The 20339-nt window shown below is 44.9% G+C and overlaps 1 protein-coding gene across 7 annotated transcripts in view; it reads left to right on the forward strand.

The window, feature by feature from the left end:
• Window positions 1-20339, forward strand: part of CPEB4 (cytoplasmic polyadenylation element binding protein 4) — a 73994-nt gene that overhangs the window by 21702 nt on the left and 31953 nt on the right. For all 7 annotated transcript variants that reach the window (XM_016187172.2, XM_007520824.3, XM_007520823.3 and 4 more), the window contains one exon: window positions 4296-4377. In XM_016187172.2, coding sequence (XP_016042658.1) covers window positions 4296-4377 — 82 coding nt within the window. The remainder of the gene's footprint in view (window positions 1-4295; window positions 4378-20339) is intronic.

Genomic DNA, 20339 nt, shown 5'->3' on the forward strand with positions numbered 1-20339 from the left:
ACAAAACGTGACTTTGGAAGCCTTGGACTTATCAGTGCATCAAAAGAAATCAAGGGTCTGTAATTGTAAAGTCATAAATAGTTGTTCTTTTTGCTCATAAGGTCGACTGTGGTGAAAAGTACTTATTAGGGATTCGGGCTGTAGCGCAGCGGGTTAAGTGCACATGGTGCAAAGTGCAAGGACCAGCGTAAAGATCCCGGTTCGAGCCCTGGGCTCCCTACCTGCAGGGGAGTCACTTCACAGGTAGTGAAGTAGGTCTGCAGGTATCTGTCTTTCTCTCCCTTTCTCTGTCTTCCCCTCCTCTCTCCATTTCTCTCTGTCCTATCCAATGATGACATCAATAGCAACAATAATAACTACAACAATAAAACAACAAGGGCAGCACAAGGGAATATGTATATATATATACATATATATATATGTACTTATTAGACCAGGACTGGTAAGAAGCTGGCACGTGTGCCCTGGGCGAGGTCTCCTCGCTTACGTTCCGTAATCCAGATCGATCTGTCAGGAATCTATTCCTTCTGAGTTCAAGCAGACTTAGAGATCTGAACACTGAACACGTTGCACCAGAGAGGCAGTGCTGGCTGGCTGAGCATTTCCTAGATGGTGTTTTCCTGATCGTGCACAAATCAAAGTTAGTATCAGAAAAATACAGAGGGATTGAGGTGTTTTTGTCTGTTTGGTTTACTATTATTATTATCATTGTATGAGACAATACTGAACATATAAAATTTCATTGAGGGATTTAGTTTTCAAACACTTCACCAGTGAGGGTGGGATAACATAATGGCTTTGCAAAGAGACTTTTATGCCTGAAGCTTGCAAGTCCCAAGCTCAGTCCTTCACACCACCATAAGCCAGAGCTGAGTAGTGCTCTGGGAAAAACAGACAAGCAAAAAACACCAGTTAGATGTCAGTGCTTATTATCTTAGTAAAAACTTATGTTTCTTGGTGATTCAGTGGTGGCTGCTAAGGGGGCTTGGGAGAATTTTATAAAATAGCGTGACTAACTGCCAGCACTATGCTTAGAAGTATACAGATGAAAGAAAGAAAGGAAGAAAGAGAGATGAAGAGGTTTCTTTACTTAGTGAAAACAGTTCTTATAAAATGCCCCAAACCAAAGCATTGTGTAATATTTTTGTCAGCTGCTTCTCTTCGGGGCTCTTGTCATTCAGTGATTTTTGGCAAAAGGCAGGTTCTAGAAATTCACAGGGTCTCTTTTAATTGTCTATATATACAAAAACAATAATGATCTGAGATTTTTCCCATCAGCCCCCATTATAAGAACTCTGCAGTGGGAAAAGAGACGCATGAAAGCCAAGACGTAAGATTCCAAGAAAAAGTAGGAGAGAAACCGCATATTAACCGCTGCGAATGTTCCTTGATGGCATTAATTTGCTCGTTGTTTCTGCAGATACAATTTCTACCTGTGGGAAGCACAGTGACATAGAAATGTAGGACTAAACTTCTCAACCTGGTTCATGTCAGAGAAAATGAAATACTACTACTACTACTACTACTAATAATAATAATAATGCAGAAAATGGTAGTGTTGCAGCAGAAATGCCCTGTGAGGACACTTCTGCCCCGTCAGGCTCACTGGGCAGTCTCACGGACTGAGGAGATGCCGTCTGGGAGGCCCATAGGTTTCAAGCCCTCGATGTTCCCCATACGTACTTATCTCCCGCCCTTGGGAAGCTGACAGAGCACCTGGGCAGGTGAGCAGATGCTGACTGGAGATGCTTCAAGTCCACTTGGCATCCCAAACTAGACACCCCGGTGTGGGCTCCGATTGAATTCCATCCCTGAGAAGGGCAGAAACAGAACTTCCTTCTGTGAGTTCTAACCTTAGAAAGTCTAATTCTGGCCACTTGGCCTCCCGCCTTGTTCTCTCTCTCCAGAGCATGGGGAGGAGGTGAGGACGAGGAGGAGAGTCGGGAGGAACATCAGGAAGGATCTGCAGTGAGTCAGCCCAGTCCAGAGCAGAACCCTCGACTGTGACCCTGACTCCTCATCTTCATCTCTTGCGGCCCCCCATAACTATACCACTCACTCTGCTACTCCAGATTATATCCCTATAGGGCTGCCCTCCATAGACTCCTTGCACTTCAGAGGCACAATGTCCATCTCCTGGGACTGTTCATTCAGCCAGCACATCTGCAAGTCTACCTGGGTGGCAGTCAGGAAGAAGCGCCCCTTCTGCAGGGACGTGTAATAGTTCAGGGTGAGAGTGTGGGGAGACAGAGAAGAAACATCCGTTGATCAGAAAATGCTTTGAAATAGAGGACATTCCCTCTCAGTCTTAGCTAACTTTCTAGAAGTGGAAAGTGGAAAACTAAGAGGGGGGGGCATTAGCGCAGCAGGCTAAGCTTGAAGTGCAGGGACCGGCGTAAGGATCCCAGTTTGAGCCCCCGGCTCCCCACCTGCAGGGGGGTCGCTTCACAGGGTGAAGCAGGTCTGCAGGTGTCTATCTTTCTCTCCCCCTCTCTGTCTTCCCCTCCTCTCTCCATTTCTCTCTGTCCTATCCAACAACAACAGTAACAACAAGGACAACAAAAATGGGGAAAATGGCCTCCAGGAGCAGTGGATTCATTGTGCAGGCACCGTGCGAGCCCCAGCAATAACCTGGAGGCAAAAAAAAATCCCAGCAAGTATTTTCTTTCTTCTTTCTCTCTCTCTCTCTCTCCCTCTCTTCCTTTCTTTCTTTCTTTCTTTCTTTCTTTCTTTCTTTCTTTCTTTGAAAACAGTGGGTGGATTTCCTTTAAAAGCCAAGGCTTTCAGTTAGGAAGTGATGTAAGAGAAGATATCATTGAGGAGACAGTTACAGAATCCTACTTGTCAGATTCCTCTGAAAGCACCTTTATCTTGACTATTCTTCCAGGTGTGTGTGTGTGTATGCGCGTGTGCGTGTGCGTGTGCATGTGTTTGCGTGTAGCTACACTCTCATTTTGAGTTCTGTCTCATGCTTCTCATCCAGAATGCCAGAGCAGTTGGGTGGGTGTATATTTTAAGCTTTCTCACCCACTCGTGAGACGCACTTGCAGAAGCCAGGCTTCAGACCAGCATGGCCCCACACCCTTTCATCTTTTGAATTTTAAGGGCGGGGGAATCAAGCCCAGCTTTGCAAATGGAGGAATAAAGAAGACTCTCACTGCTACTTTGGCTCCCCTATCCGGACCGTAACTTTGATCCCTACAGTTTTCCCTTCTCCTCCTTTACCTTTTCTCCTTTTGAAACTAGAAATGATGCCGAGGTTGTCGGGGAACATAGGGACTTGTGATATTAAGGGCAGGAAGGGCCAGATCATGCTTTTGCAGTTGTCTCTCTCTATGCTCTTTCTTCGCCCTTCTCCTTAGAAAAGGTCTAGTAACTAACAAATGAGGATGTGCGCGCTCGGAGGGTATGCAAACAGACTCTCAAGCCCGAGGCTCCAACATCCCAGGTTCAATCCTGCACCACCATAAGCCAGCACTGAACAGTCTTCTGGTAAAAGACAAAAACAAACAAACAAACAAAAACAAATGAGGCCGACTCCAGCGCTCCTTCACTCTAAGTTTATTTTCATATTGGGGGCGGGGAGGGTCATCCAAAAGTGTGTGTGTTGGGGGGACGGGCAGTCTTATCTATTTGCCATATGGATTCTTAGTCTTTAAATCTTTAGAGAAGGTCGATCATTAACATGCAGGGGCAGCCTTAGTGCTGCACAGGTGCGTAAGTCGATCATTTTATTTTGGCGGGGGGGGGGTGTTTGCTTTTTTAATGAGCCCAATTTGTCTTGTCATACTTGCCCAACAGTCTTTATTTTGGGATGGTTAACCACTCAGTGGCCTTTAGAAACAGTTGAGGACTATTTTCAGACCTTGACTTAGAAGAAAACACAGCTGTGCTGCACAGTGCAGATAGATGCCAGCTCACTTCTGGGGCACACTTAGGGGACCTGGCCCTGGCCCTGCATCGGAAGTGGCAGAGAAAGAAGCTGACATCTGGTTTTCCATCCTTACCCGGATGGGTGGAAAGTAGTCTTCACTGTTTCATCGTGAGTTTCCAAAGTCATGTTGTTATCAAAATGATCACAACCAGGTCACACTTTGCTGAGCCCTGAATACTTCTAGAATTTGGATGTTTTGTGAGCATTACACAATAAAATGGAGGAGTAACTGTAGGTGGCTCAGACACAGAGGCACATGGCCACTTTCTGATCTGCGCCTCTTAGGATGCAGCTAATCGTCCTCATTTTTCTCTGCAGATGCTTCTCTAAACCTGGTCTTTCTCTCTCTTTGTGTTTATAGGATCGCCCCAGGACATTCGATATGCACTCCCTGGAGAGTTCCCTCATTGACATCATGAGAGCAGAAAACGATTCCATTAAAGGTAATCCTGAAATTGACTGATTCTCAGTGACTAGTTAAAATTATGTCTTACCTTCCTTGATCTGATGAGTAGGGAGCCTGGCAAATATCATGAGTTCACATTGAGCCAATCTCATCCATTTTACACATATAGTTCTTTTATTAATAATAATAATAATAATCAGACATGTCAATGAGGGTCCACCACAAGCCCCCCCATGGAGCAGTTCTGCTGGGCTGTCAGTCAAGTCATGGCGTATTTTTGCATAGGACAACATAGACAAAGCTGGCATAACTTTTCCAACAGCCCAGTGATTGCTGAGGGTGGCACAGTTAATAAGAAAGATATGGAACCTACTTTGCTCAGTGCCCCAAACCTCAAATACCTGTCCACCTGTGAAGGTGACGGGCAGCACGTGCACCAACCAGGAGGAGTGTCAAGGTAGATGGCTCCTTTGCACCTACTTGCCATGACAGGGCATTTCAAAGTTAAAATGAAACCTTCTCTTCTGGAGAGATTGCTTTCTTGTGTAAAACAAAATGTGAATTCTGGCCTCAGCACCATCACTAACTACCTCTAGCTAATTGTGTTATCTTGAGTAAACATTTCAGTTTGACGAAGCCTTTGTATCTTTGACGAGGGAAATAGAGTCACATATACAAGAAGAGGCTGGTCAGGATGACCTTTAAAATTAAAATACAGATGCCTGGGTCCCTTGCCTAAGTGGTAGATTTTCTTTTTTTATTTTATTTTATTTCCTAAATGGTAGCATTTTATTTTTTTAATGTCTCAGGTGATGCTGATAAGTAGCCAGGGTTATGAGTTTCTAAACTAGTTCTCTGATTTTGTGAACACTTGGATCAGAATAAAATATTTTTTTCTGCATAGAAGTCGTAGTAGTGTAGGAAGTAGGTTGGTTACTTAAAAAAAAAATTAAAAACGAAATCTGAGGTGTTAGGGACCTTTGGTCATCTACTAACCTTGTTCTTTTGTTCGTTCGTTCATTCATTCATTCGTTCATTCAGTCACTCGTTCAGTGTTTCTTTGAGTCAACTTTGTGCCAGATAGAGCTTTGCATGGGGGTCAATGGCTACAGGGCAACCTCTTCTTTTAGGTGCTGACCAGCCTAGCCTAGTTTTCCTTTGAGCTTGGTTGATGTTATTACTCTGCTGTGGTTTTAAAAAAAACACCTCTATTTTTCTGTACAAAAATAAGTTTTATTTATTGGATAGATACAGAAATCAAGAGGGAAAGCAGAGAGAGGGAGAGGGAGGGAGATAGGCAGAGTGGCACTTTCAGATGTGCTTCATCACCCATGAAGGTCCATTTGTCCTGCAAGTGGGGCCCAGGGGCTTGAACCCAGGTCCTTGCACATTGTAACATGCACTCAACCCACACCACCTCCCGGCCCCTAAGAACTATGTATTCTTCAGCTGATCACTAATAGTAGATTCCTTAATGAGGGGAGCTTGAGCCCTAGAGAGACTAAGCACAATATGGAAAAAAAAGAACAACTACAAGCTTCTACCTGCAGGGGTAACGTTGAAAGGTTATTTTGAATGTCTACTGAATTCCTCAAGGAATTCCAGTAGATGGCTGGAATCCAGACATATATTTTGTTTCTGTGGAAAAATGATCTCACTCAGAACTGGCTTTGTTTTGGCCACTGCTTAGCACTCTGATTTTAAAGATTCTTTATGCCAACTAGCTTAACCCGCTGCACTACCTCCCAACCGATTTTAAAGATTCTTTCAGCCTCTCTTACCCTATTTTTTTTCCCCCTCAGAAAAATAAGGAGAATGTAAGGTTGTTGGCTCTAGAAAGACATGTGCACGCACTTTTGTAACTAGAGGAGAAATCAAATTGGAATAAGGTCTGTGGTCTGTCCTGGTGTCTGTTTCCTGGTTTTGAACAATAGTTATGTAAGATGTTCCCATTGGGGACACTGGATAAAGGTTATATGGGATCTCTTTGGGCTGCAGCTTTTTTTTGTTGTTTGTTTGTTTTTTAACTCACTGTGAACCTGAGTATTTCAAAATTCACCTGAGAGATAGCATAATGGTTATGCAATAGTCATTCATGCCTGTTCAATCCCCATGCGCCACTGTAAATCTGAGCTCTGGTTAAAATAAATGAAAATACTGCCCTTATATATGCATATTCGAAAATTCAAAGTAGAGGAATGAGTAGGCAAAGGTTGTTCGATTTCTTCAACATTTTTTTCAAGATGCCGTGTGTATTACATGCTGGGATTCACAAAGCAAAGAGAAGTGTTTTTCAGGATCAGGGTCCCTGTCGTTTCTCAGAGAAGAGTTTGCACATATGCTCCTGAGTTTAATGGTGGCATTCACCTTAGGACCAGGAGCTCCTCTCCTTGGTCACTTTTCTAGTTTGGTAAATGGATGGTTCTGTAAAGTTTTGCCTTTGTTATATATTCCCTTTCAAACTTCTTCTCACCAAGTTTCACCTAAGTTAACTTTGTCTAAGTTGCTTCTGAAGGTGGGTGGAGGGATCGTGAAAGTTAAGTCTGAGGACAGAGAGAGAGTATGATCTGACTGGCCTAGCCTGGAGAGACACAAGGGTGGATAGATTTGTGGCTTATAAGGGTGGAGAGAGGGCTAGATTTGGTGCCAAGTGCTGAATCTACTTTGCACTCCAGTGCAGACTGTGAGGATTAACCTGGAAATCCCAGGAGGGCTATGTTCACAGAAGACACTAAATAAATAGTTCCAGTTCTAATGAAACATCTATCCAGTCTGTCTTCATGCTTATCAAATGAGAAAACCAGATTCAATTTAAGCTGTAAATGTCAAAGTAGCTTAGGTATATTAAATAAATTTAGTGCTTTTTTTTTCTTCCTTCAGAGAGCAATAGAAAAAATTACAGATGAGTTGGATGGTCCCCAAATACCAGATTATAGTTATGCTTTAAAATTGTAAACCACTGTGTTATCCTCTGTAATCTGTCACTGCCAGAGTGGAGTGGTGCTCAAGGGGAATACATAGATTCTTGGCAAACTTTTCTGATTTAAGTAGCTATTGTAGGAAACCCAGGCTAAATATTAGTAGTAGTTCTAGTGTGAGATTTTGCTCAAAGCTGATGAAAGTTGCATCTATCTTATTCTACTTAAGAACACATTGCCCTTTGAAAGTAAATTTGCAAAACCTGCCTTTTCATTTTGAAAATCGTCTTTCTCTGTGCTCTGCTTCCTTAGAAGCAAAGAAAACAGTATTAACTCTATGAGTCTAATAGCTCTCTGGAAAATTGTGTAAAAAGTCAATTAAAGGAACTTGAGCATTGCTTTAAAACGGTTTTGTCATATGGAGTCAAATTTTATACTGAGGTTTATTATATTCTAAAATAATTTTCCCAAAACATATTATGACATCATCTTCCTTTCTTTTTTACTTCCTTCCTTCCTTTCTGTTCTCTTTCTTTCTTTTTCCTTTTATTTCTTTCTCTTTGTTCTAGGGTTATCATGGACTTGGTGTCTGCACAATGAATCTGCCAATCCCAATGGCATTTCTCTCTCTCTTTCGCCTGCCCTCCCTCCCTCCCCCCCTTTCTTTCTTTCTTTCTTTCTTTCTTTCTTTCTTTCTTTCTTTCTTTCTTCTAAGACAGAAATTGAGAGGGGAGTGGTTGATAGATAAGGAGAGAGGAATGCACTTGTAGACCTGCTTCATCACTCATGAAGCTTCTCCCTTGCAGGTGATGAGTGGAAGTGAGGTTGGGGAGCTCTCAACACCAGTGACCTTGGGCTTGGTAGCATGTGTACGACCAACTGGATGTGCTACCACCTAGGCCCTCATCTGTTTTTATCTTGCATTTGCATTTCTCATAGATAAGCAACTTGTGTGTATGTATTTAAATAATAAATACAAGATGGGCAGGAGAGATAGCATAATGGTTAAGCAAAGAGACTGTCGTGCCTGGGGTTCCAAAGTCACAAGTTCAATCCCTCACACCAGCATAAAGCCAGAGCTTAGCAGTGTTCTGGTAAAAATAAAGTCAAATCAGTCAGATTAATCTAGGTGGATTTATATAACTGTATTTTCATTAAGTTAAAAAAGAGAAATGAATTTGCATTTTTCTTTTGGGAAAAAAATTATCTCCATAATGGAGTGATATATATATATATATATATCACTTATTTACTTTAGGACAGAGAGAAATTGAGGAGAGGAAAACAGAGCTGGAGAGGGGAAGAGAGACACCTGTATCAATGTTTACTCCTTGTAAATTTTCCCCCCTGTAGGTGGGGACCAAGGGCATGAGTCTTGGGGGCTCTGTGCATGGTAATGTGTACACTCAACCTCGTGCACCACTACTGGGCTTCAGGAGTGGTATTATTATTATTATTATTATTACTATTATTATTATTATTGCCATCAACAGACTACATGCATAATGTGCCTAGGAACCTTCAAATACGATTTTTGAGATTAAACAAAGAATCATGTTTTGTTCATTCCAGCTAGATTATTGAAAAGCTTTTGGTTTTCCGAAGCCAATGTGCAAAAGCTTCATTTCACAGTGCCTTTTTTTTTTCTTCTTCTTCTTCAGTTATGTTAAAACAGTTCTTCTAAGAATTGTAGGGTTACTGTCTCCTTCTCCATGTGCTGAAATTTAGGTCTTGGGAGGAAGCAGGTCGTCTGTCTGCCTTATCTCCACATCCTTTCTCTTGATCAGCTGGCGTGCCTGTGTGTTATTTTTATCCCAGAAATTCTGTCTCGCCTTCTCCACCCTCAGCGCCGCTGATGGTGTGTGGAAGCTGTTCCCCAGAGACCCAGTCTCATTTTCCCCCGCTGCACACGCAAGCACACGCTCTGCAGAGCTGCAGACCGCATTTGAGATCTGCTCAAAGGGCAGCAGCATGTGACGAGCTACAATATTATTAGGCTTCCCAAGTAATTTCTTCACCTGGGCATCTTTGACTGGGGTAGCTACTTAGGTAATTATTTGGGGGCTATTGTATCTTACCGTTATTTGTGTGTTTCCTCAATTATTTTTTTCCTCGCCCATGAAATTGGTGCTCACTGTCTAGAAATGGAACAGCGTGAAACAGATCAGAACCACAGCCAAGTTCATCTGTCGTCGGCTTCCTGAAGCCTAAGCTAGACACAGTGAGATCATAAAGTGGCACTATATCCAGTGTGTGACAGGAGAGACCGCTAAAATTAAGGGACCATGTTTCTTCCCTGTGTGTGACGGAAATCAAAGAATATTTATATAAACCAAAAAAGGTAGTAGTTTTCCGTAAGAAGCACGAGGGAGAGACGGAAAAGAGTATAGGAGATTAGCAGATGGCAGACGGCCCAGCACAATCCACACTTGGACAATAGAGGCTGAGTATTTTCAATTCTATATATGAAAACAGTCTAATACCCAATTTGGCTTCATGTTACTAGAAAGCCAGCCGCGACAGCAAAATGATTGAGAGAACAAAGGCAATCTGTAAATTGTCAAAACACGATGGTTGTTCTTCAGATATTAATGAACTAAATTATGAGTCAGAATAACATCATATTTTCCCTCAGCATTTTGTGAACTTGGAGTCTCTTTCCTTTCTGTATTGTCGAAAAGCATCTTGCATCCCGTTTTTGGGAGCGAGAGTGTCACTTCCTCAACCCAGACCCTTCAAGCTGCAGGCGTTTGCAACACTTGATTTGAACATGAGGAGTAGTGACTGCATTGAGAAACACAAGTGGCTGCAAGCACAGCCCTGTCACACATCCCCGTGGGGCCCGGGAAGCCTGCTGTGTACGTCCCTAGCGTTCCTGGCCGTGGGCGGAAGTCACACAGACAGGAGCTGCTTCACCTCGCTCCGCTTGCCTTCATTTCTTAAGGATGTATCTGAAGAGCCTGTGAGGCTCCCAACAATGCTACACATTTAATTCTTGTCTGCTGAAGGTGTGACCCTCCCTGCATCTTAAAAACAACGTTTGCTATTTCTTCCTTTTTCTTCTCTGCACATTGAATGGAGGGAGCTCCCCCACTATTTGTCACAGCCGTGGGTTGGTTTGAAGCGAGTGCTGAGATGAGTGGGCAAGCGTTGAATCCATCTGTCCCTCTTTGTTGCTAAGCAAGAGCATTTATAATAATCTCTCTGCAAGGAAATGAAATTCAGGGGCAAGGTCAGTCCACAAAGCCTGGCTCGCTGACCTTATGTCAGACATATATGCCACTATAGGAAAGTGACTATTTGGGATCATTTGAATCCCTTATCTTTGCAGTAGGAGGAGAGTGACGTCTATGCTGAGAGAGAGAGAGAGAGAGAGAGGGAGAGGGAGAGAGAGAGAGAGAGAGAGAGAGGGAGATATCTCCCATTTTCCCTTTCAAACAATTATTTTAGTGTTCTTCTATTCGAAATTGCAGTCACATGCTTGTTTTAAAGAGCAGATATCGGGTGCTGACGGGATGTTTGAGAACAGATCCTGTATGTGCCGATTTTGGGAGCCCCTGGCTAACTCAGGGAGCCCAAGGCTGACTCAGGGAGCCCCAGGCTAACTCAGGGAGCACCAGGCTGACTCAGGGAGCACCAGGCTGACTCAGGGAGCACCAGGCTGACTCAGGGAGCATCAGGCTGACTCAGGGAGCCCCAGGCTGACTCAGGGAGCACCAGGCTGACTCAGAGAGCACCAGGCTGACTCAGGGAGCACCAGGCTGACTCAGGGAGCACCAGGCTGACTCAGGGAGCACCAGGCTGACTCAGGGAGCGCCAGGCTGACTCAGGGAGCGCCAGGCTGACTCAGGGAGCCCCAGGCTGACTCAGGGAGCGCCAGGCTGACTCAGGGAGCGCCAGACTGACTCAGGGAGCGCCAGACTGACTCAGGGAGCCCCAGGCTGACTCAGGGAGCACCAGGCTGACTCAGGGAGCCCCAGGCTGACTCAGAAAGCCCCTGATGAGAGCTGTGACCAAACAAGACCAGATTCAAATCTGTAACTTGGGTTTTGGAGGAATTAAATAGTTTTGAATAAGGTCCATTTCTGTGAATTCAAATGACTTGCCCAACCATGATGGAGGTGTAATTTATAACATTACTCAGCCCCCTTTCTAGTGAAATCAAACTTTCCTGTGGCAGTTTGAAAGAAATACCGGACACGATTTTGCTGCCTCTTGGTTGTTTATTTTGCTTTGGTGCGGGAGGTCACAGCTAGGGCGTCATGCCTGCAAAAGCATGTTCTGCCACTGAGCTGCACACGGCAGGCCAGGCCAGGTACCAATGTCACCTTCTTACAGGGTGAGAGAGAGGGGTCTGCATCCTTTAGAGGGGCTGCCTAAGCAAGCCCTATGGAGGCGGCAAGGAGTAAAGCAAACCAGCCACTTTTCCCTGGATTCACCATCCAAATTCTCCTTCCAAGTAAATTCCCACTGCATAGTTATCAGCGAATCTTCTGCTCAGCTGGGGGACTCTAAGTATTCCCCTTCCTGAAGGTTCAGTCTGCCAGCCAGCTGCCTGCCCCACAGCCCTGGCTGGAACCTTCTTGAACTCTGGCTGGTTCTTTCTTCTACTGTTTGGGTGATACCAAGTAACGCAAAGCCGGAGGGCAGAGGAGTGTCTGAGGTCTCTGGAGAGGAGAGAAAAAAACAATCTCCCGACTTCTAGAAGCCTCCCTAGTCACGGAGTCAGGTACACAGCAAACAAGATGCTTGAAACACGTGCCGCCAGCCTTGTGCGGGGCTATTCAGAGAGGCTGAGAGGTTCCTCCCCCTCTGTGCTCTCCCTTTCTGGACTGCTGCAGTGGAACATGCTAAACAGTCTCTCTCTCTCTCATTCTCACTCTCTCTCTTCCTCTCTCTCTCTCTCTCTCTCTCTCTCCTCACTGGGGCAGGGGCCTCAGGGATGGGACCTGGGCTTCTGCATTGAGGTAACTTCCTTTGTGGAGGACAGGCCGCAGAGAGCACAGCGGCAGGGCCCTTGGTGTGCTCTGTGGGCCTGTTGTGTCCTGGACCCTCAGCCCCTGCCTCCTGTCAGGATTTGTCGGGCTCTTCACAGCACAGCAGCGTGTGGACAGAGCTTCACAAAGGTGTGGATTGCGAACTGAGTGGCTGCGCTTGTTCAGACGTGGGAAGGCTGTTGTTTTGGGATGTCCCTTTCGTCCCTGTCCCCCCTTTTTCCTTTTTTTTTTTTTAAGTCGAGGGGAAAGGGAAGTGCCTGGGAGAACAGAATGTGGTGTTTGTGAAGGCTGATGTGCTCAGAGCTGCGGACTGCAGGCTTCCTGACCCTTAACCTCGGAACTGAAACCAACTTGGTTCATACTAACTTCAGGGCTCCAGGTGCCTTGGCCAAACCCCTCCTCTGCTCACTTGATTTACATACTATGTACTTGGTAAGTGCAAACTGGGGCTACCCTCCCCCCTCTGAGCCCCACCCCCTCCCTGCCACATGGTCCTTTCATTTGTTTTCATTTGTTCTGAAAATTATTGGAGCAGTTATCAGTAAGTGTGTGTGGGGGGGATTTGATGTGCCCCCATCCATGATGTGGGCTTATCATTCCTAAGCGGTTTTCAAGCTAATTCTGCACATTAAGTACAAGGAGTCTCACTTTCTCAGATTGTGAAAGGTAGAGTAATCGTTGGGCCTGGGTGAGAGATGAGAGGGTGGGGGTGGGGGTGGGTGGGCTAAGAAAGTGGCAGTCATCTTCTGTGCTTCATCGCTGAAAAAAATCTTTCAACTCGTTGCTATTCTTCTTTATAGCTGTATTTAAGATCTGTGTATCTTGTGACCTTTGTGACTTAATCGCCTGCCGCGCACTCGGGGCAGGGATGGGCCAAGGAGTGAACTGCTGTCTGTGTTCATCAGTCACTTAGAAGTGGCGACTGGACTCCAGAAAGCTCTCAGCAGTCAGGCAGGAAGTGAAGCGGAGCTTTGCATATCCATATTATCGACATTATGACATTATGCCCTGCGCGCGTGTTCTCCACTCTGACAGAAAGTCTGAATGGCACGTGTAGTGTTTTTCAGGTTTTGTAAACAGCTTGTCAGTGATAAATATTAGGGATATATATATATATATATATATATATATATATATATATATATATATATGAAAGAAAAGAGAAGCCAGACAGTGGTGTACTGAGCAGAGCATATATGTTACCACGAGTTCAAACCCCTGGTCCCCCCCCCCCTGCAGGAGGAAAGCTTCACAAATGTTGAAGCAGTCCTGCAGGTATCGGTCTCTCTCACTACACACATGCACACCCACGTGCATTTTCCTCTCAATTTCTGTCTCTATGAAAAAAAAAAAAAAGCCAAATGAAGAAAGCCTAAATTATCTGTTGACATTAATTTTGTTTATTCTCCAAATTAATAATAATCTACCCTGTAGCTTTTGATCATATGGCTTCCTCCCTCGTTTAATTCAAATTCTATAGCGGTGACTTGCTGTCACATTTCCTGACAACATCTAGGACAGCTCTGTGTACTAATAACTTTGTCTTGAAGGCCCCCTGTGATCACAGATTAAAACAATAGGGAGCCGCTCACGACGGGTCTCCAGGCTTTCCACGATCCTGTTATGTAATCCTGGAATCCTCTGTGTGCCGGCTTGAAGGGAGGGGAAGCATAGCCACCTGATTGATTCGTAGCTGTCATAAAAATATCCAAGCTTCTCTCCGAGTTCAGTACAGCAACAGGAAGGACAGAGCAGTTGCACAATTGTACCACAAAATTATTTCTTCCTGATTTGTGTGGAATTTCTGCTCGAATGTTGGAGGCAGCTGATTCATTTATCAGCCCGTGCTGATTTGTAACCACCTCTGCCCACTGCTTATCTCTCCCCCTCCTCCAGCCTCCCCAAGCTGCTCCCATCTTTACTACCCAAGTGAAAAGGGGGAAAGCCCAGTCAGTGTGCTACTTGCTAGCCATGAAAATGTGCAAAAGTCACACTATCGAAGTAGGCTTTTTAAGCTTGTTACCACGTTTAAAATCAGATACTGGGCTTCATTATTTTGTCTCATTGACTGAATTCAGCCCCACACCCGCACAGTTTTTTTTTTTTTTCTCAAAGCAAGGCTTTGCTTTATTCTGGCTATTACCTGGTAACCAGTCAATTAAGAACATTAGTGGAACTCTGAAGGGAAGGCAGTTCCTAATCTCTTTTGAATCCAGTTGGGCTGGTGCCAGTTGATATATATTGAGAAACAGAAGGAAGAACCAGCCAGTTAGAGGAGAATGCGGATTCTTAAGGAATCAGTGATAAAATACAAATCTTATTTCTGATGGAGCAGCCACGATTTCAAAGAAGTATCAAAGAAGCTAAGGAACAAAGTCTGAGGCCTCCTGGCTATCAGATCCCAAGTATTATATGCCTGGTATGGTCAAAGAGAGAGACCTTAAACAAGCCACTCGAGCTATTAAAGCTGCTCGCTTATAGCAGAACTCATCCCAACTGTAAGAAATTAAAAGGGAAGCACTGAGGAATGCGTTTAGAGGGGGTTTTGCCAGTAGCACTTGTGTAGGCTGGGGTCAGTCCCTTCAGGGACTAAGGTAGAGTTTCCTCACCTGTAAATGGAAGAGGTTCAATTTAATGGTCTCTATATTGTCGCCGACAATTTCCCAAGCCTCTCTGGAGTGCTATTCCTAAGTGACAAAATTGAAGGTTTTTACAGTTTAATGACTGAGAGGAACACATAAATTTCACGGTGCTTGGGCGTGGTGGGCAGTATTTAATCTTGAGTCAACCTGTAGAATAGCTGGACCCAGAAATCGATCAAACTGAGTCAGATGCATGAAAGCTTGGCTTCTAGAGTACATCGTTTCTTTCTGAGATAGGTCTCAAATGTTATGATAAATTACTATAATTAATTAATTACTGTTTAAATTTGGCCTGGTGGACTGTCTGTGTAGCTCCTCCCCAAATGGATCAAAGGATGTAGTTGATGCTGGCCTACATTTTACCTGGGTTCTGGACACCGTATAGTAAGCAGCGCCAGTGTCAGCTCTAACACCATTTCTCTGACTTTCAGTCTGGCCCCCTCCAGAGGCTCAGACACTTCACCCCTTGCAGTAGCCTTTTATGTGAGTTTTGTGACCTCCCTTTCACAGTTAAGAAAGTGACTTGAAGAGACAAACAACAGTTCCTATAAAATCACTCAGTTAACTGGTATCTAGAGGCTCAAGATAAGGACATAGAGACTTAGGATCCTGTTTCATAGCTTAGGTCTTTATTGGGTAGCATCTAAGAGGAAAATAAATATCAAACCAGACCTTTTTTTTTTTTCCGTAGGCTTTGAACAGAGCCAGCATTCAAGTTTCTAAATTTCTCTCTAGGCAACAAGGTTCAGGATTCAAGATGGGCATTTTTATCATGAGCTCTGGTAAAAGATCCAGTTCCCACCTGCTGGTTTCTTATTGGAAGGCGCCTCATGTGCGGAGGAGTGGGGGTGGCGGTCCAAATACCAACGGACTCACTAAGGGAACTTTTCCAAGCTGCCCAGTTCTCTCCTGATTCTGATTCAGCAGGGCCGTCATGTGAGCCTGCATGTCCTCCAGGTGATTCAGATGCTGCACCTCCTCCTTTGCCCGCTTCCCCCACCTCCGTCTCCTCTCCCTCCACAGTAGCCCCCCTTTGGAGAAACAACACAGGACAAGCCTCAGGCCTCTGGGGTCAACAAGTCCCTCATATGTGCCAGGCACAACTTTCAGCTGCTAAGACTAAAGCAACACTCCCTGGCCCCACGCTGTCACTTCTCCCAACAACTAGCAGCCATCTTTGTTTGACCAGCCAGGCACTGGTTGAAGGTCAGGTATCTTGGGTGGGGATTGGAACAAACAGCAGCTGGGCCTCCTGGGTAATAACAAAAAGTGAAATTAGATCCGATATCCAAGCACGGTCTTCACAGGTCACCATCATTGATAGAAGTAGGGGTCGGAGCTGATGCCGGAAGCCAGTGTTGGAAGCTTGGTCTGCTGTCTTATCTCTGAAGTTTTCAGTCATTTGCAAACAATTGAGCTTGTCTAGGCATTTCATGTTCTGTTTTGTTGTCTTTTTCCCCCTTTGATCTTTTAGTGTTTATTTTTGTCTTCAAGTCAGTAAGTAGAGAGTTACTTCTCAAAATCACTCTTAACCTTGGGCCTAAGTCAACACTGGCTTCTTCTAATCAGCCCAACCTTTATCCGCAGGGTAGGAGCTTTTTAACTTATTGCCTTGGCTTTTTTCCTTCTTCTGGATTACTTGTAGCATCCTCTCTTCCAGTGGGCCTGTTTTTCTTCCAATTATATTATCTCTTTTAAAAAAAATGAAGAAACCTGACTTTGGTCACTTTCTCCTAGTTTCTTCAAGCTTAGAAAACGTCATTAATCACCACTGGTATCATAACATCCTCTTAAGGCAAGTTATCTTGTTGCTCTGTGCTGTAAATGTAGCATCCAGAGTCAGAAGGCCTCTGGCAGGGATAAAAATAGCCTTCCTGCTTGCTAGTTTGTTGTTAGCTTTACTGGCAGTAGGAAATCTTTTGAATTCCTTAATTGGGTCAGAGCTTTGCTGGTTTCTCTCTAGACATTTTCCTCTGCCTAAAACCCTGAGATGCTTTTTTAGATCTTCCAGCTCTGCACCTGCCCTGAGTTATCCTCAAAGCACTTCTCCTGTTTATGAAATCCTCCACCATCTGGAGAAGTCGCTCTCACTGCCGTGCCTTATCTCCCAGATAAGCGCTATTTTCTTTTGCCATTACTGCGGTTTTTTGGTTTTTTTTTTTTTTCAAACTCCCATATCACAACTGAACGTGTGAATTTAAACTTTTGATACAAAAGCATGAGTCCTGGATTAAGAAAAAGGGGAAAGTTTTCGATTGAATGGTCCATTCCTAATATACTTCTGTTTCTTTGCCAGTTTAGCTATTCTGAAAGTAAGGAATTGGGATTCCCCCCCCACACACACACACACACGCATTCAGAGAAGAATTATAATCCCTGTTTGTCACCAAGAATACTAGGGAACTCTCATTCTCTGAAGTGGAAAAATTTCCGCATGTGACCACTCCCTTCTCCGAGGTTCCAGTTTGAGTCTCATTTGACTAAAAGGAATCCTTCCCCTTTTTTTTTTTTTTTTTTCCCTTGTAAGTGGAAAATTGTTGGTTACCTCTGGCTTCAAATGGGGAAGGGAAAAGAATGAATGGAAATCAATCACCTTCTATATGTTGTATGGAAATTCTGGGGGGGAAAAACAAGCTCCCAAATTTCTCACGATGGCCTTGTGAAGTAGGTGGGGAGAAAGATCCTGTGTCAGTAGATGGAGCTGGTTTGGCCCTTTGACCTGCCCTTTGACCTTCCCAGCGCATACTCCATGACAGAGAGACCACAACTGCTGGGCTTGTTTCAACCACCCATCCAACTCCAACAGCTATTTATGTGTTGAGCCATCTATCTGGACTCTGAACTCTGGGATGCATGACCCAAAATCTGTCCACAAAGATGTGTTGTTTTAGCGGAAGCCATTGCTTAGAGACAAGGATAATTTAAGTGGAGTGGAGTAAGTATATGGGGTGTGCTTATCTGAACCAGTGAGCAAGTGGCTTGGGGCAGGGAGACTTCCCTTAGTGACAGGCAAAGGGGTGGAGGTCTCTGTGGGCCACATCAGGGCCAGGGACAGAAGAAGACATTTCCAGACGCAGGGAGGGACCCAGAAGTCCAAGGGAAGGAGCCAGTGGTTCCTGAGGAAAATGGCGGTATGGAGCCATGAACCTGAAGAGAGAACCAAAGCTTGAATTCCCGTCTTTCTATAATGCCGGGGCTGTGCCTGAGAGGAGCTTTTTAACTCCCACTCTTGTACACGTGTTTTAGTGGAGGAATCACGACTCTCCCTAGATGCCTGCCCCAGTCCGTTCCTCCTTTGTCCTTCCTCCGTCACAGTGTTGCGTGGAAATACATCAGTCCAAGCTCAGGAGAGGGTCAGGAGGTAGAGCGAGGTGACTGCTCTTGAGCTGAGGAGCTGTTTGTATCTGCAGGTGAAGGGAATGCACTCTCTGATAGCCTTTCCGTCACTCGAGGTAGGGCGCGTGTGTTATCAGGCGGTACTGGCGCAGGTTCAGCATGTGGATAAGCTTAAAGTCAGCACTCAGAAGCTGAACTGGTGGCACCTGCCTTGAGCCTGGCTGAGTCATCAGGGTCCCCACAGTGCCCCCTTGCTGCAAGCCCTGGGCAGTGCCGGTAAAAACAACAACTACAACAACAACAACAAAAAACTGGCACATGGAGATGGATGGATGATTTATGGCAGTTTAGCGGTGACTCTGTCAGACAAGAGCTAAATTAGTAGGAGCAGAGGTCGGAGAAGTGCCTCCAGTTCCACAACGGCCAACGTGTGTGTGTGTGTGTGTGTGTGTGTGTGTGTGTGTGTGTGTGTGTGTGCGCATCTGTGTGTGAACTCTATGACTCCTTAGAAGTGGGAGGAAACAGTTATATCTCTTCCCTCTTTCAGATAGTCTTCACTGGCTGACTAACTCCCTCTTCTTTGGGAGTGTCTTCGGCTTTTGTAGTGGGAGTCAATTTTAAAAAGAAAAGAAAAGAAAAGAAAAAAAGCTCTTAGAATTTCACCGTCACTCTACAGGACTGTCTGCTTCCTGTACCCATCTCCACACCTGCATCAGGGCACCCGCAATGCTGCCAGGGCTCTGCTCTGCACAAGGAGAAGGTCACAGCCTGAAACCTGATCACACCGTAGACCACTTGATACTTCTTAGGGTTTGTTTGTGTGCAAGGCAGCGGCGTTGACTGTGTCCTTTTCCTGCTGACTCATCAAGTCGCCGAAATATCTGGGTGACCTTCCTGGGAAATAACATTTCACCGGAGTTCGCAGGGAATGCAGACACCCACTGCTAAAATACAGCAGGGCACCTCTGACACCACTGACCAGGCTAGTTTGGTTGTTAGTATACATCCCGTCTTTTTGAGTGGTGCCTGCCCAGCCAACAGTTCTCACTCTGGTCAGTAAATACTGGTTCTCTCTACCTCACGTAGAATCGCCTCCTTGGAGGACGGCGTTTTTCTTGGCTGTAGGATTTGGTAGTGGAGTTCCGCAGAGTCACACTCTATCAGTTGCCTATATTTGGCGAGGTTGAGTCATATCCCCAAATATAGCCTGTGCCTTCTGCATGATGTTGGCCAGGCTTCTGGCTCCAAATGCCACAGCTGGCCCCCAGAGATAACTATTCTCCTTGTCCTAACGTCCCTTCCAATTAGGACTGCTGATCAGGCAGGATTTCTTTATGACCCAATCAATTCCAAGAGCGTCCCAGGGCTGAATTGTATCCACCAAAATGGGCTCACGTGCCTGGAGTCCTGATTCTCTCCTCTACCCTCGTGGACTTCAGTTTTTCGTGTGCCAAATTCTGGCTTATAGTTATAGCTTTATGGGGGAAAAACAAACAAACAAACAAACAAAAACTAGTCAAACAGAACCAACAAACACTGGGTTATATTCCTTTTTTTTTTCTATCTATTTACTTTCCTTTTTGTTGCCCTTGTTGCTTTTTTATTGTTGTTGTAGTTATTATTGTTGTTGTTATTGATGTCGTCGCTGTTGGATAGGACAGAAAGAAATGGAGAGAGGAGGGGAAGACAGAGAGCGGGAGAGTAAGATAGACATCTGCAGACCTGCTTCACCACCTGTGAAGCGACTCCCCTGCAGGTGGGGAGCTGGGGGATTCTTTACACCCGTCCTTGTGCTTTGCGCCACGTGCGCTTAACCCACTGTGCTACTGCCCGACTCCCTGGGTTCTATTCCTACAGACACTTCTGTTGCTTTAATTTGACTTCACTTTAGTCCTTTATGAAAGGCTAGTTTTTAAGTCAAGAGGTGTCAACTCCTTGAATGCTTACCTGGCAGTTCTAGGAAATTCAAGACAGCCACATAAAGAAAACAACAGTTTTCTAAGGGGAGCGTGGGACCATGTAAAAGAGATAAGAAAGGTAGCCAGTAGCTGAGAGGAGCACACAAGGGGTGGCCTGTTGAAACACAACAAGATAAAAATGCGGTGA

This window comes from Erinaceus europaeus, chromosome 9 (genome assembly GCF_950295315.1).
Source record: "Erinaceus europaeus chromosome 9, mEriEur2.1, whole genome shotgun sequence".
Lineage (NCBI taxonomy): Eukaryota > Metazoa > Chordata > Mammalia > Eulipotyphla > Erinaceidae > Erinaceus > Erinaceus europaeus.